Source organism: Neofelis nebulosa, chromosome 10 (assembly GCF_028018385.1).
Source record: "Neofelis nebulosa isolate mNeoNeb1 chromosome 10, mNeoNeb1.pri, whole genome shotgun sequence".
In the NCBI taxonomy this organism is placed as follows: domain Eukaryota; kingdom Metazoa; phylum Chordata; class Mammalia; order Carnivora; family Felidae; genus Neofelis; species Neofelis nebulosa.
This window is the reverse complement of record NC_080791.1, coordinates 30645773-30662404: the sequence shown is the minus strand read 5'-3', so window position 1 is coordinate 30662404 and position 16632 is coordinate 30645773. Positions and strand designations below refer to the sequence as shown.

The 16632-nt window shown below is 44.9% G+C and overlaps 2 protein-coding genes across 5 annotated transcripts in view; one reads left to right on the top strand and one right to left on the bottom strand.

Moving 5' to 3' along the window:
- The window catches only part of NCAPD3 (non-SMC condensin II complex subunit D3), a 65740-nt gene extending 56531 nt beyond the window's left edge, over window positions 1-9209 (top strand). For all 3 annotated transcript variants that reach the window (XM_058687365.1, XM_058687366.1, XM_058687364.1), the window contains exons 29-35: window positions 1162-1299; window positions 2246-2412; window positions 2631-2770; window positions 4172-4249; window positions 8290-8364; window positions 8442-8502; window positions 8593-9209. In XM_058687365.1, coding sequence (XP_058543348.1) covers window positions 1162-1299; window positions 2246-2412; window positions 2631-2770; window positions 4172-4249; window positions 8290-8364; window positions 8442-8502; window positions 8593-8701 — 768 coding nt within the window. In that variant the 3' untranslated portion in view covers window positions 8702-9209. The remainder of the gene's footprint in view (window positions 1-1161; window positions 1300-2245; window positions 2413-2630; window positions 2771-4171; window positions 4250-8289; window positions 8365-8441; window positions 8503-8592) is intronic.
- Window positions 9210-10600: 1391 nt separating this feature from the next.
- Window positions 10601-16632, bottom strand: part of JAM3 (junctional adhesion molecule 3) — a 123676-nt gene continuing 117644 nt past the window's right edge. For both annotated transcript variants that reach the window (XM_058687373.1, XM_058687372.1), the window contains 5 exons: window positions 16352-16554; window positions 15013-15112; window positions 13136-13265; window positions 12984-13038; window positions 10601-12695 (listed from right to left, as the gene is read on the bottom strand). In XM_058687373.1, coding sequence (XP_058543356.1) covers window positions 12660-12695; window positions 12984-13038; window positions 13136-13265; window positions 15013-15112; window positions 16352-16554 — 524 coding nt within the window. In that variant the 3' untranslated portion in view covers window positions 10601-12659. The remainder of the gene's footprint in view (window positions 12696-12983; window positions 13039-13135; window positions 13266-15012; window positions 15113-16351; window positions 16555-16632) is intronic.

The following is a 16632-nucleotide window of genomic DNA, read 5'->3' as shown; positions in this document are numbered from 1 at the left end:
TCAAATAATCTCTTTAAAGAAAGTTAAGGTAGGAGAGATAGGATAATTGTGTGGGAAAAAATGACAACTTCCAGTTATTCTTATACTTTTATTGCCCTGTTTTAAAGCTCAGAAAGAAAGGAGTTTAGACCCTCAATAAACTGCTGAAAGGCTTCCGAACAATGAGTCTTTCTCCTGTCTGAGCACATGCCCAGAGAATGGCCACATAGCTGCCTTCCTCCAGCTCCAGCAGCGTAGCACGTGTGCATTGGCAGCCTTCTGTGCAAGCAGCTCTGGCCACTCTTTCGTCTCATTTGGGCAACCCTCTCGGTGGCAGCTGGAAGCATTCATAGAGTTCCTTCCCTTTGTTGGGACTTCCCTTGCAGTTGGGGCTACGATAAAGCTTCTCCCTCTAGCACTGTTAGGTGAAGTGGTTTCTTTCTTTTAGCAAGGAGGTCTGGTCCCTGGAAGCCCCTTTTCAGACCTGAGAATGTTGTTACATTCATATGATAAAAAGTTTTCTGTCCTATTTTCAAAAGACACAAAGATAGTTGCAGTCCTCTCAGAAAGCTAGTGTGGACAGATAGATGAGCAACTTTTACACTGCGCTGCTTTCTGTAACGTGTTCCAGAGGCCCTGTCTGCACCAGGACGTGCCATGTATTACCTGCCCATATAACCTCTTGCTTCAATTTCTAAGGGGCCTGACACTACAAGACCCTTTAAACTAGATCCTTGACTTAGAGCCAAGCCCAACCACCTAGATATGTCACCATCCCCACCCCAGCCTTCAAGAATGGAAAGGCGGTAGCTTATTGGTGGTAGTTCTGTGCCTCTGTTGTAAGTTCTGCTTTAGGCAAAGATTGTGTGATTCCTTGTCCTTTGTCCTTCATCAGGAACCTGGGAAATTTCCTATTAATTGGCAGATAGGCAGGAAGCTCCGTAAGAGATCAGAACTAATAGTTAATGTCTCATGTTGAGCTCACTGGCTTGTGTGGTAAATACATGCATGGTTGGCATTTCCTGGGAAAACACCATTATGTTACTTAACTTGTTGGTTGATGTACTAGAAATAGTTCAGCAACACATGTCTTCCTGTTCGTGTTAATATTTGTCAGGTCAGGTTGGAGAGCTTATTTATTTAAGAAAACTTACTAAAGTGTGCCTCTGGGATCTGTTTTAGGAGGTGATGCAGGATTACCGCGATGAAATCAAGGACTTCTTTGCATTAGACAAGCAGCTGGCGTCGGAGCTCGAGTACGACATGAAGAAGTACAACGAACAGCTAGCCCAGGAGCAGGAGCTGGCGAGACTGGCAGACGTGAGTGGGGCGGCTTACAGGGCCGGCAGGTGCACAGAGAGCAGGTGCGGGGTGGCCCACCTTCACAGTCTTCCCTCTGCCACCAGCTTTCCTAGTGCTTCTCGAAACCCACACACAAGCTGAGGCTGGTGTGAGTGAGACCTTCGGGACTGCTGTGTGTTCCTTTGCCACGTGTGCCATGCAGATCGTTCCATCAGGGAGGCTTCCCTTCCCTCATGGCCGGATCACATGAACTTGTCTGGAAAGTCATAGTAATACTTGGGGGAAGTACGTGAATACCCAGAAAGCAAGCTGGTAGTCGAGTTATTTAATCTGATTATAGTGATCACGGCTAACCAGATCCCCCTAGGTGTCTCCATTCACTTATGGTCCTGCTTCCTGTGTGCCCCTGTTTCGGACAGAATGTCACTTGGGGTATTTCTAGGTGAGCTGCTGTTCATTTTCAGACATAGTGTGCTCACTTCTCTGAGAAATCCAGACATATCTGCTGCATTAAAAAATGATTAGGACAGGGGCGCCTGGGTGGCGCAGTCGGTTAAGCGTCCGACTTCAGCCAGGTCACGATCTCGCGGTCCGTGAGTTCGAGCCCCGCGTCAGGCTCTGGGCTGATGGCTCGGAGCCTGGAGCCTGTTTCCAATTCTGTGTCTCCCTCTCTCTCTGCCCCTCCCCCGTTCATGCTCTGTCTCTCTCTGTCCCAAAATAAATAAAAAATGTTGGAAAAAAAAAAAAAAAAAAAATGATTAGGACAAACTAACTTAATCTTTTTTCTCTTTAACACCACATCTGCCACGACTGTTTCTGGAGAGAACGTTCTGTGTGCCCATGGCTGACATGGTTTTAAAATAAATTACTTATGGACTTACTCAGGGCATGTAAAGGTTCTATTTAAAAATAAATAAATAAAAGTGTCAGTAGATAAATAGTCTTTCTTTATCTTCCCTGACAGGTTGCTCCGAGTTTCGAAGGAATGCCAGCTCTGGCTGGCCAAGAAGGTGCTGCTGTGCCCGCTGCTGCAAGCCAGCCCTCAACACCCAGGGCGATTGCTGGCCAGGCACCGCCTCTGCCTTCTTCCCTAGAGACAGGGCTGTTGAAGACACTTATGCCCAAAGGCAGGTATGGAGCCGGTGTGTCAGTAACGGGGACCCCTGCCTCACACCACCTTCTCCGTGCCATATGTATCTTCCCCACTGGGCGTTTTCACCCACACCCTCCAGGCTCCTCGCACTCAAATCTGAAATGGGTGTAGATAAGGGCACAATCAAGAGGCAGAGGGCAGTCACTCCAGTGTTTTCAGCCTCCTCTGCATGCCTGTGGCCTGTTTTCCTCTGCAGGCGCATGTCCCTGAGCACCATCGCAATCCTGAATTCTGTCAAGAAGGCTGTGGAGTCCAACAGCAGTCACCGGAGTCGGAGTACAGGAGGGTTGTCATTCCCTTTGAGTTCTCAAAGCCTGGACAAAATGTGCCATCGTGGTAAGTCCCAAGTCCCAGGGTGGCTCCAGGGGCCGGTAGATGTGTGGGGTTTTGTATCGCAGACACAGTGAACACACAGATGAAAAGACAGAACAGGTCTCCCTTTCTTTGCTTTCAAAATGATTTGTTTTCTTACCTTCAAAAAAAATTTTTTTTAATGTTTATTTATTTTTGAGACAGAGACAGAGTGCGAGTAGGGGAGGGGCAGAGAGAGAGGGAGACACAGAGAACCAAAGCACGTTCCAGGCTCTGAGTTGTCAGCACAGAGACTAACACGGGGCTTGAACCCATGAACCACGAGATCATGACCTGAGCCGAAGTTGGATGCCTAACCTACTGAGCCAACCAGGCGCCCCTCTGTTTTCTTATCTTTAAAACAAACAACTTTGGGGATTTGGGATTCTAGGTAATAAAACAGTGCATATTTATAAGAGATTTGGAAAAGAGTGAAGTGAAAACTCACCTGTAGCAGTAAGGTGTTAATTCTTCCAGTCTTTTTATTCCTCACACACACATGCCTTTGGCCTTATTTATAAAGTTGTGATCTTAGGGGCACCTGGGTGGCTCAGTCGGTTAAGCATCTGACTCTTGGTTTTGGCTCAGGTCATGATCTCATGGTTTCATGAGTTCGAGCCCCATGTTGGGCTCTGTGCTGACATTGATGAGCCTGGAGCCTGTTTCAGATTCTGTGTCTCCCTCTCTCTCTGCCCTTCCCCCACTTGCACTGTCTCCATCTCTCTCAATAAACTTAAGAAAAAAATTTAAGTTGTGATCTTAGTGTGCATTTCTGGTTTGTAATCCACTTCTCTGCACATACTGACAACAACAGTGAACATTTTTCCATGAACTTTTCTTCCTATCTTTTCTCCCAGTGGCTTTGTAGTTTTCAATCTTGCGGAAGTACTGGAACCTATTTACTATTACCCTATTCTTGGAAATATAGGTGTTTTTCAATTTTTTGAAGTAAGTAATGTCACAGTGAACATCCTTGTATATATGTAATCTTTAGGATTTAATTCCCAGCACTCAGAGGCCATGAACATTTTTAAAGCCCCAGACTGCCCTCTGTCATTCACTCCACATTGTACATTGGTGGGAGCAAAGGTACACCAGTGTCCCTTTTGCTTCTTAGAAACACTGGTTTTCCAATTTTCCCTCTTCTTTGCCGAGCTTTGTAGACCAAAACTGGTTATGGTTTTAATTTCCTAGTGGAGATGGACATTGTTTCTCAGGTTTATCATTTTTGGTATCTTTCTGAATTACCTCATTAGAAGAACACCTTATTTGGGATAATAACTTCATCAGATATTTTGCTAATATTTTTCCTGATTTGGTTGTTTTGCCCTTTGATATTGTGTTCGGGTGTTTTGGGAGAGATAAAACTTTACTGTTTTATCCTAGCAACTTCCTACAGCCTGGAGCAGGAGTCCAGCGGAGCTGTTGACCATGTAACGAAACGAGCGATCAGCACCCCTGAGAGTAAGTTCTCACGTGAATAAGCCAGCTCCTGCTGAGTATCTCCTGTGGTCACAGTGTGTCTGCTGGAGCTGCAGTAGGACTCCTTCTGTTGTGAGACACATCTTTTACTAGATAAGGGTGCTCCTGATGGTCAACCACATTGTAGTGCATTGTCAGCGTCTCGTGATAATTGCAGTAACTCCATAGACTGAGCACTAGCTGAATGTCAAGCGCTCTTCTAAATGCTTTTATACATATGAACTCAGTGCAACTCCCAACCACCTGGTGAGGTTCCTCATTTGACAGACAGGGAAGCTGAGGCACAGCTTCCCTGGACAGTGCCCCTCTTGCATATTCCTGCCGGCCTCAGGCAGCCCTGCTGGGTGGCAGTCACATGTGGGCCCTGGCAGGCGCTGTGTATGTCACGGAGATCAGCTGTGGAGCCAGCCAAGCCTTCGGGTTCAGTGGCCTGTTGAGGACCCACTGCCAGCTATGTGGAGAGCCTGTCTTACCCCGTTGGGTGGTTTTCCTAATCTTGTTATTTCCTTTTATTTCAAAGTAGAAGTGAGAGGACTTTGTCCCACTGCCTTGCTTTATAGTCCGCAGTCTAGTGCAGCATGCAAGGCCCTGCCAGGCGTGTCTCGGTGCCCTTCATGCCTTCTCGCTTGCCACCTCCTCTGTCCTCTGCACATCAGCCCTGGCAGTGGTGTCTGGGTCCTGCACGCACTCCCTCTTTCCTGACAGGAGGGTGTTTACGCGCATGTCCTCACTTTCAGCCTCCCCTTCCCCAGTAGCCACTGCCTCACCCTCCAGCAAAAAGCCTCCTGGACTCTACAGGTGAGATGAGACGCCCCCTGCCGGCACTCTGACCACCTCAGTAGTGCTCACCTTGCCTCTACATAGAGCAGACCCTTGGACAATGCAGGTTTAAGCTGCACGGGTCCACGTACGTGCAGATTGTTTATAGTGCAGTGCAGTAAACGTATCTTCCATGTGATTCTGTTAACATTTTCTGTTCTCCAGCGTGCCTTATTATGAGTAAGTATGTGACACGTGTAACATACAAAATATGTGTTAATCCTCTGTTGATGCTCTCAGTAAGGCTTCCCTCTGGTCAACAGTAGGCTATTGGTAGTAAGTTTTGGGGGAGTCAGAAATTATGCGTGGATTTTCAACTATGGAGAGGGTGGTGGCAGCCCCCCCCCCCCCCCACGTTGTTGTTCGGGGACAGCCGTCCTCCTTCATTTGTCCTTATGGTTATACAAGCTGTCCTGTGCAGCTTACTCACTGGGCTGCCACTGTGCCTGCAACATGGTAGGAGTGAGAGAGATGTTAAGTGCCAGGTTGAATGGCGATGGTTTCCTGCCTGCAGTCCCTGTGTCCTACAGCCTCTCTGCCCTGGCATTGCTGCTCTTGGGGCATGACTGCTGGATGAGCACATGCCCCATGTGCTGGATGTGCCCATGACTGCTGGATGAGCACATGTGTTCTTCTCTTTGGTAATGGAGCAGCCCAGGAGCAGGCGTTCAGTCAGTTTGAGTTGATTGAGCACATAATGTGTTCTGGCTACTTGCCTGGAGGGTCTAGGACCTGAGGTGCTGTGATCTAACTAGTTAGTGGGTTACAGAGCTTCCATCCAGGCCCTCCTTTTACAGGAGATGAACGGACCAGCAGAACTCCTACCCCACCCGTCCTCTGATGACAACTGAATCAGGACTGCTTTTGTCATTAAAAGCAGTAATTTGGGGGTCCTGTTTATGGAACAGATATAATGTTATATATGTGAAAAATTCAACCTCTTTGAAACAGACAAGTTTTCTGTATATTGTTTGTTCTTGGTTCAGAGGCACTGAGTACTTCTATTTTGGCATTAGGAACCATATGCCCCAGAAATGGGGAGTGCCTCTCGTTTTAGTTCCACTCATCCCCACGAGCCTCTCATTTCAGTGCTTGGTTGGTTTCCTAGCAGCCTGAGCTCCTCAGCAGCAAAGCCTGGCTTGTTGCATTAAATCTGCTTGGATTTGTGTGCATGGAGCCGTCTCAGGTGTCCCCAGGTCGACAGAGCACTTTTTCTTTATCTAGTCTCTTGAATGTAAAATTTCTGGCCATCCTTATTCTTAACCAGGAAGGAATACGTGAGGAGGATCTCCCATTAGTTCTCCTTCCTGGGAATTATTAGATCATGTAAAAACACTCAGTTCTGTCTGTTCTGTGGTTTATAAATACAAATTCTGTTGACAACTCTTAGGTGGGGTTACTCTCAGGAAGTGGCCTCCACTCTACGGAAGCAGGAGGAAAATTGGTGTTCAGCATGAGCAAAGTGGCTTTGCTAAATGGAAATGAGTCATTTTCAGAGCTAGATCTTAAGTGGAAATCTATTCGGGGTTCAGCAAGTCCCTCTTACTGCTGTCACTCGGGCAGCAAAGATGCTCCTGCCTTTGATTCTAAGCGCTTATGATGTATGCAGGGAATCTGAGGGCCACCAAACCGCTGCCTATTGCCTGGATGTGCTCAGGTTTCCAAACTGGAAACAGAATGTGCACATAAGGAAAGGGAGTTTGAACCGCAGCACGAGAAGAGGCCTCCCAGAAACAGGAATGAGCACAACTGAGTGGCACCATGATGAAAATACAGATCTCTTATCAGTTAACATAGCTTAAATAGTTCACAGACACATAGCACTGCACATGCACTGGTAGACTTTAAAACAGACTAGAAAGATCTAATTGGTGTTCTAAGAAGGTTACAGTGTGGGGGGAGAAAGCTTATGTCGCAATTGGTTTTGTGGGAGGTACGCAGCCTCTGACAGGATAGCCAACGGCCAGCCAGCTGTTGAGCCTGTGCTGTGTATCCCCGACAAGTGTGATGGTACAGGACACAGAGGAGGGAGCAAGTCCCTGGGAGAGGTGTCACCACCCAGGTCTCAAGTGACTGGCATTGTCAGCAGGATGAGTTCCAGGCAGCAGGGACTGCACGTGCAGACAGGAGCCAGGAAGAGAACAGTGATAATCGGACACGGTGGCCCACAGTGTGGGAATATAGCAAGTGGGTTGGTAAGGGTGGCTTGGGGCTGACTCACACAGAGGTTGTTATGTCCAGCTTACACAGAGGCTAGATTTGAGGCCTCCTCTAGAACACTGAGCCATCAGGATGCATAAGCAGAGCAGCCACCTCACCAGATCTTTAAACTTTAGTGACATAGGGGATAACTGCTAATAAATTACATAATTGTTAGCCTTTCTTCAGCACTGACCTTGTGCCAAGTACTGTGTTAAGAACTTAAATAATCTCATTTCATCCCGACAACCCTAAGCCAGGTACATCTGTATCCCATTTTGGAGATAAAGAAACTTGAGGTTTTTAGAGTAATTTCACACAGCTAGTAAGACCCAGAGCCAGAATTCCGATCAAGTCTGATTCAAGTCTGTTCCCACACTCTGCTCCCTGCCTCCCAGGGGGGGAACTGGAGGAAGGGGAGGCCATGGTGGAGACCACTGTGCTAAGTTGGAGTGGAAGAGGAGATAGGAGGAAGGTGGATGTGACCTGTTACTAGCTTTCCCACCTGGCATTCCCTGCTTGGACAGACCATCAATAGGAAAGAGATTCAGAAGGCGTGCTGAGGAGCAGGGGTAATGAGTTGGCTAAGCGTCTTCAGGGAGTGTAGTGTGGGAGTAGGAAACGCAGGACTCCGGAGGGAGGTCAGAGCTGGGTGAAGTTACTGGTGTGTTGGCAGTAACAGGAGACATGGGGTGGGCGAGGAGCCAGAGGCCGTGAACAGTGGGTACACAGGGGTCAGCAAAGCTGTCTGAGGAGGGAGTGGTCCAAGGAGAGAGCCAGGGGACCACAGATGGGATGAATATCAGGAAGACGAAGTCTCATCCTGCAAAAAGTCTAATTGAGGCCTTATATGGCCCCTGGATTTAGATTTGACAGCACTTGGGGCCTGATGCAAATAAGAGTAAGACTGTAGCAGAAGCTCCAGGGCTTTGCTCCGGTGACTTTATGTATGTCTATTTCCTACTGGCTTTTCATTAATGGTGCTGCTTTTCCCCTTTATCCAGGGACCATCAATGATGTCACATTTGGAGCAGGAGTCAGCTACATAGTCACACCACGGACTCCTTCTTCAATCAAAGGCAAGTTCCCTTCTTGTCAGATATATTAGCTGTTTTTGAGAGTAGGAAATCTGAATTTGTGTCTGACTCCCTTTCAGAGAAAATTGAAACCCAGTGTCAAGGAAATGACATTTTATGTTTATCACTTCCTGATAAACCGTAAGTTTACCAAGAGTTCCTTTTGAGGTAAATGTTTTTGTCAGTGTTTTATCTTTAGTTCCAGAGTAATTGTCTCTTTCCTTTCCCTAGGGCCCCGCAGCCTCAGCAGTGGAACGTGAAGTCCCCAGCCAGAAATAAAGATAACCCGGCCCCCAGCAGGAGGTCACTCCGAAAGACCCCACTGAAAACAGCCAACTGAAACCATGTGTTTGGGAGTGTCTGGGAGGCAAGAGCTCTAAGGACATGGTGTGTCCTGTCTGTGCAGAGTCCGCTTCCCTCACCCCCAGGGAGAGGGCAGCTTTTAGTGTGCGATACCAGAGACGTTCCTGTGATTCCAGCCCGTAACTGTTCACCTGTGTGGGCTGACCAACCTTTTACATTTCTCTTTATGAATATATGAAATATGAAAAAAGTTGTAAAATATTAGAGAAATGTCTTAGCTATTTAAAATATTCTAACTTTACTCCATTTGAAAGTATCAAGTTCATTCTGGTAAACTGTATTCTGGTCCTTAAGGAACACAACTTAACAGATGAGTTTTCTATTATATAAATCAGGCCTCTGTTATCTGTTTGGAATTCCCTACATAGTTTCCTGTATCTAATGATGAAAGTTTGACTGTAATTATTTTTTTATTCTTATTTATAAATTAGAAGTTTTTAAAGTGTACAGCTTTCTAAAATGAAATAATAAAGGTTAAACAAAAACAGCCTTCTATGTTCAAAAGAATATTTCTATTTTTAGCACAGGGTTTTTACTGGTAGTCATTTTAATTTACATGAAATGTTTAATAAAACCCTCCCAGCCTGGAGAACTGTGAGAAATAAATGTCTGTTTAAAAAAAAAAAAAAAAAAAAAAGAATAAAACCCAACTTTCCTTGTAGGGGGAAAAAAAAAGCCTTTGTCAGTAATGTTCAGTTCCTGTTCCTTTGACTCCTAACAGCACACATCCTTCTTAGTGTGTGAATGTAGGCCTGCTCGTGAAAGTCCCCCCTTGGGTCCTGACCTGCGTGCACTAATGCTGGCTTGTCTTAAGCTCCACAAAGACTGCTCCCACGAGGGGGAATGGCTTTGGTGTCTTCTTCTGATGCCATTGGGTAACCTTAAAACATGTCCATTCATGTTTTGTCCAAGAGTGACCGGGAAGAAATTCAGTCAGTTCACTTTTTAATCCCAGGACTACAGAAGCAAAAGTGCAGGGTTACTGTGTTGCTATTTTTTTAAATAAATGTGGTAATTGGATCTGAAAGGTAGAATGTCATTGTGCTCTACCCCTCAGCTCTCCCATATATGAACAGTGACACACATGGACGTTGTCATTGGCAGAGGAAGTCACAGAGCAGTGTTCTTGAGTAAAGACTTATCTCCAGATCAGGTAGACGGTACTTGATGGCAGTCTCTCTTTAAACCTGGGACTATACCATCTTAAATGTATTTGCCTAACAAAATGCTAGGAAAAAGAGGTAAACCCAAGGTAAGAGCATATAAGAAAGAGAAATAATGAGGCAGGGTTTTTTGTTTTTTTTTTAAAGCTTTTATAAATGAGGTTTAACAAATACCAACTTCTAGGTGTGTTAGTACAAGTCTCTATGTACAGCAACAGCCACACCAAAGGCCACAACAGCCTTGTAGAGGCTTCGAGTTTTCAGTGGCATTCACATTTTAAAAACACATGAATGTTCCTTTTCGGCTTACATTTTTACGTTAGGCAACTACTTCCCAGACTCCATACTTGCTTCTGTCAGACCCAGTTCACATGGCACTAGGATAGGAGGTTTTAGGGTCCTAAGAAGGGAGGCGATAAGGCTGCCCTATCACTATGACAACCAAGATGGCAGTCAAAGTGTTGCTTCCCAGAGAACGGGGACACTATCCCTTTCCACCAAATAGGGGTGAAGATGAAGGGACAGTCTTAAGTCTAAGCATTCAAGACCCAAATGGAAAAGAAGATGGGTACCATTAAGCAATTATGAAGAGTTGCCCACCGCTTCTGCCAAATACCCCATGGTAAAGTATTCACATAACTTACAAAAGAAAAGTCAACATAAGTCTCAAGTATTCAATTAAAAAAAAAAAAAAAAACCCAAAGTAGAAAAAATTAAGACACTGAAGTTTAATACCAAGATGACTACATCTTTCCACACAAAAACCATCCTTTAAGCACACAGTGGAACTGGGGGGTGCTCCTCTGAGCAGCTCCTTCTTCAAACCTCTTCACATTGTGAGTTTAACACAGCAACATATCTGAGGCAAAGAACATCTGCTCTTGAAGAACAAAGGCTTTATAACGATGTTTCTAATGTCCCACGCACAGTGAGCTGCAGTGGCTTGGGTAGAAAAAGACTTTAAAATCAAAATCAGAAAATGGCCTTGATTCAGGCATTTCACTTTTCTCACCATCAGGCTTTCTGCCCTGGCTGCACTACCCAACCGGCTTCAAAAGGCTGGCCTCTCTGCCGCCACATAATGGTTTATTGTGAAGCAAGACGCAACCTGCGGTGTCTGTGCTTTCTTCATGGCAAAGAGCAATAGTGGAATTCATTTTCTTAAAAAACATTATTGTAGTTGATTTCAGAACTGCCTTTGGCCCTGGACAGTCTTAGGAACTACACAAATAAGTAAAATGAATTTTAAAACCAAACAGCAGCCGCTGCTTTGTTTTCATGAGCCATCCACAACCAAAAAGAGCTCTGTCACAGGGGACCCAAAGGTTGGGATGACACATGGAGGACACCTACCCTTCCTGAAGTGTACACCTTAGAACTGTCCAACACAGTAAAGCTAACATAGAGCCACTGTCTGAGCATTAAAGATGGCAGTGCGCATGCTGGCCAGCCTTCATGTTAGTAGCCAGTATTTAGAGTGGGGCACAAGACTCAAGTCCAGGGATTGGCTGACATTTCACATGTATGTCTAAGCAGTTCTGGGTGGTCTTTGGGCACAGGTAGTTTGAGTGAAGAGGCCATTCAAAGCTAACCTTAGAGCTCCTTATGTCTTTAGGAGAGATGCAAACAGATACTAACATTATTCAACTGGAATTTTTTTTTTAAGGTTTCCTAAGTAACAATGATCTGATGTATAGCCAACATTAAGTTCTCTTGTGAAAAATGCTGATACTTATGTGGAAAAAAGGAATGTTCCAATAAGCCTCCTTGAGAGAATTTCTTGGGTCAAAATACTCTTTAATCATTGATATCTTCCAATTTAACACTAGTAGTTTGGAACTCCTACCTTAAGTTGAAATTTTTAAAAAAATAGGTTATTTAACACTGTACTGACAACATATTTACAGTTTAAATAGAAATTTTCTTTTCAATAACCAAAATACATCTTTAGCAAAAATTTAGAATGTAAAATTTTATAAAATACCCATAGAAAAGCAGAACATGATTTTAGTACCATTTCAGATTTCACCTAAAATGAAGGTTTTCTTTAAATACTGAACATCCCACACATCCACCCCACCCCCAAAGGACAAGCAGGGTTCCTACAGGTGAGAAGATCCCTTCTTCCAACAAACAATATATCTTCCTGATCTGAGCTGTTTTAATAAAATTCCAAAGAGATTTTCCAAGATGGACACTAAAATACTGATCAATAGAACCTTTAAGAACAATGAGTACAGTGCTGACTGTGGGCCACTATGAAACAAGGTCATTGCATAAAATGCCACTCTTCTGGACTGACTGGTTCAAACTCCAGCTGCAAGGTTTCACGGTGGGTCATGCTCTCAAGTCCTGCAGTACTGGTGCTATGTGGCCCCTGCGGCCCCTCTCACGGGGCTCACCCTAGCTGATGTCAGTGAGTGGCAAATACACTGCCTTCAGAGGCCCATGGTGCCCAGCCCAGCTTCTGTGAGCAAGAGCCTCACAGTGACCCTAACACTCAGGTGGGAACAAGGCCAGAAATAGACTGGGAATCAGCCTCAGTGAAATAGAATTTTTTTCCTTATGATGACTGGGCCCAGCTGGAGGAAACTTCTTTTATTTATGTGGCTTGTTAAAAAGTAAGAAAGGAGTAGCAGTCAACTTTGGCCAAATAAAAAGCTTTTGCGCAAGTGTGTAGCTCTGTCCAAGTGCACTTGGCCCCGGGCTGTTCTTGATAGGAGTTTCTGGTGGAGGTATTTGCGTGTGCTCCCTCAGCCACACCGTCAGATCTCAGATCACAAATGATGACTTGTGTCTGAAGTCTCCCTGCAAGGCCAGCACAGGGTTAGACAAGGCTATCCTCTACCAACCAAGGGGCCCGAGGAGGACAGGAAGAAGAACAGAGGAAGTCAGGTCTAATCACGGTTTTCCTGAAGAAGAAACTTAAGGCAAAACAAATCAAATGAAACCATTCTTCAAAAGTAACATCTACTAGAGCCTGAGAACTATGATGGCAGAGTGTATAAAATATTATATCGGGAGAGTTTCCAAGAAGGAATGTCATTTTCCTGCTTGAAGACCCCCCTTTCTAGGTTCTGAAAGTCCTTTCCTTACCTCTTCCTCTGTCCTGACATAGTTAACTCCATCTGACTTCCCCGGACTCTTGTAACTGAAATACGAGAGAGAGGACTTCAGTGACTACTGATTTTTCATAGGATGCCAACTTAAACTTTGGTTTTGTCACTTAAGACAGAAGACAGGCTCACCTTTCACCATTCTGCTTATTATTGATGAAGTAACCCCGTCTGTATGCACAGCAGATGCCTACTGTTATCAGGGCCAGTACAGCAAGCACCACCAGGATCCCCCCAATAATGCCACCAATGTTCAGGTCATCTGGAGAAAGATGGATGGAGGGAAGAGAGAATACATACTATCTGGTCTTATAAAAGCCCCTGACCCCACTGTGCCTCCCTCCTTTATCCTTCCACATCGCCGCCCTGCCCCCTCATGCCCACCCCAGCCAGCAGAGTGAGAGCACTTAAAACTCTTTCTAGCCCATTAACAAATAGGACCCCATACTCCTGATCTCACTTGTAAAACTACTGAGACCTCCACAGTTGAAATGCTATTATACTTAATCCTGTATTAAAAGGGGTTTAGCGTTGTAAAAAAGGCTTTAAAATCCTTGGGGTGCCTGGGTGGCTCAGTCGGTTAAGCGTCCGACTTTGGCTCAGGTCATGATCTCATGGTTTGTGGGTTCAAGCCCCGCATCGGGCTCTGTGCTGACAGCTCAGAGCCTGGAGCCTGCTTTGTGTGTCTCCCTCTTTCTCTGCCCCTCCTGCTTGTGCTCTGTCTCTAAAAAATAAATAAATGTAAAAATTTTTTTAAAAATTAAAAAAAAATCCTCTGGTTAAATCCCTGAAAATATTATTAATGGAGGAAATGGTTTCACTATAAAGACAGAATAAGGTGCCAGGAATCTCAAAGAAGAAAAAGTTCCTAATTTCCAGGGATTCCCTTTGCTGTGGATTATTTGGGGGAAGAGAACTAGTTTCACACAGTACTTAAAGGTAAAAATATGAGGCAGGAACGTGACCTTTCACCAGCAGCTGCCTGGCCTCATATCTATAAGCCCTCTTAGAGGAAACCCCTTGATCCCCTCCTCTTCCCATTTCTATATACAGGGCAAAGATACTCAGTCCCTGTCAGCTGGGGCACTGGGGGTGTTTCCTGCATGCAAATAAAAATGCAATGGAAAACATAATGGAAAACAACTTGGAAGTTGTTAAAATTCTCCTTTATCTCAGTGCAGTGATTTCAAATGTGAGTGTGCATTTAAAAATTGAAATTCTGACTTTAAAATATCCAATTCCCAACCTCTATCACTAGAGATTCAATAGGTTTGGGGCAAAGCCCAGGAATCTTCCTCCTGCCCTGGAGCAGTTTCCCAAATTTGACAGATGACAAGAATCACCTGGAATGTTTTACACACAGATATTTCCACAGACACTCCCCTGGGGACTGAGTCCATATGCCTGGGGTGAGGCCTTGGAATCTGTATGTGCAAGTGCACTCAAATGATTCTCATGATCAGGCAAGTCTGGAAAACACTGCTCTGGGGTCAGTTATACCCAGGAAGGAAGGAGGTGTGCCCCATCCTGCCCCCAACACCACCCCTTCAGAACCAGTACCCTAGAGACAGCATCATCACAGAATAGGGTAAAGTTACTGGGGCTAAAACTCTGGGTTTCAGCTTATAACAAAATGGTTATAACTGGATAAACTGCTAGAGACCTTACACAATGTTATGTTTTGATAATCCTATCAATAACCAAAGAAATGGAGTTTATTTGAAAAGTGACATGATTAGCTACGTTCCCAACACCAGAAGACTCCTGAAGGTCTATTTTGAGGAGATAAACATATTGCAAGTACCCACTTCCTAGTCATTTAGCTGTTACTCAGAACTCTCTCATCTTTCCTTTCAATGTCCCCTAATGGGTTTTGGTGAATCCAGTCATCTCCAGAAGAAAGCTGACCTATGGCACAATAGTTGTCTAAACTGATGGCCTAGTATTAAATTAAAAATGTTCTATCCACTTGCCAGTCTCAGATGAAATATTTTCAAAAAATAACTCACAGACTTCCATCATCTGCTCCTCACATCTGGCTGAGCCTGCATCATTAGAAGCAATGCAGTAATACTGCCCAGAGTCTTCCTTGTGAACAGCACTGAAAACCTGTTTCCGGAAATCACAAGTAAACCACGAGACTAATCAACAGGGTGCACCTCTGGAGACAGAAGAGAAGATACTGCCATGCTTCTCCCCCACCAAGCTGCTAAGTTCAGAACATAGTAAAATGTCTATTTGCTCTTAGTTTCCTTTTGGTTTCCTGGTTAGTGTCCAGGTTCTTCCCCGATAATTTTTTCCCAAGTCTTGCCCAAGAGCTCCTGAACAATGAGATCCCATTAGGTTTCTGGAGACATCAAAGCCTAATAACATTCAGAATGCAATGTGAGCTTTACTTTTATTCAGGGAAAGGGACTCTCTGATAATGACTGTTTCTCAGGCAACACTTGGGCAATACAAATACAGAGGATCCTAGGGGCGCCTCGGTGGCGCAGTCGGTTAAGCGTCCGACTTCAGCCAGGTCACGATCTCGCGGTCCGTGAGTTCGAGCCCCGCGTCAGGCTCTGGGCTGATGGCTCAGAGCCTGGAGCCTGTTTCCGATTCTGTGTCTCCCTCTCTCTCTGCCCCTCCCCCGTTCATGCTCTGTCTCTCTCTGTCCCAAAAAAAAAAAAAAAAAAAAAAAAAACGTTGGAAAAAAAAAAAATACAGAGGATCCTAGTATAACCTGCTTGTGGCTACATTAGATACACCACAGATCAGGAGATGTAGCTGTGGTAAAAGCTCGGTGAGATGCTGCTGAGGGCAATTCTGTCTTCTGCACATGACCAATCTTACTTCGTCTCTCCCCCCACCCACTTCCCACCACCACCACTAGGTCATTTTGAAGAAAATTCTAGACACATTTTATCCATAAATACTTCAGTATGTATCTCTAAAAGACAAGAGCTTCTTAACATTGTAACAATACCATGATCGTACCTAAAGCAACTAACAATTCCTTAATCAAATATCCAGCCAGTAATCCAATTTCCCTGATTGTCTCATGATTTTTATAATTGGTTATTCATATCAGGACCCTAACATCATCCACCCATTACATTTGTTTACTATCCCTTCATAATCGCATAATCACACTTTATTCTCCAGGTTTCCCTTTATTTTATCCCCTTAGAACTTGTTTATAGAAAGAAGGGGAGGTTCATTTTTCCCACAGAATCTCCAACATTATGGGTTTTTAGCTCCTGTGTTATAAAGCTCATCGTCTCTCTCAATAAGTGCTCTTTCCACAATAGGAATCCCTTCCCCAATAAAGACGTTTCTATCCTCACCTCTGAGAAGAGATCTTACCAGAGTGCCTGTTTCAGAGTTTAAGAGAAAAGAGGAGTTTCGAAATCTGGGATTGGCTCTGGAATCTGTGGGCAGCGGCACGTCATTGCGATACCAGCTGTAGTGAGGCCGGGGGAAGCCCTCACTCTCCTGGCACTGCAGCGTGGCTGTCTTGCCCACGGGTACAGCCTTTGGTACTCTGCACACAGGAGGTACCGGCTTCACTGTGGGAGAAACACAGGTTGGGGTTTAAAATCAGCAACATGGCTTCTTATCAAAGCCCACAATAAATCTCCAAAACC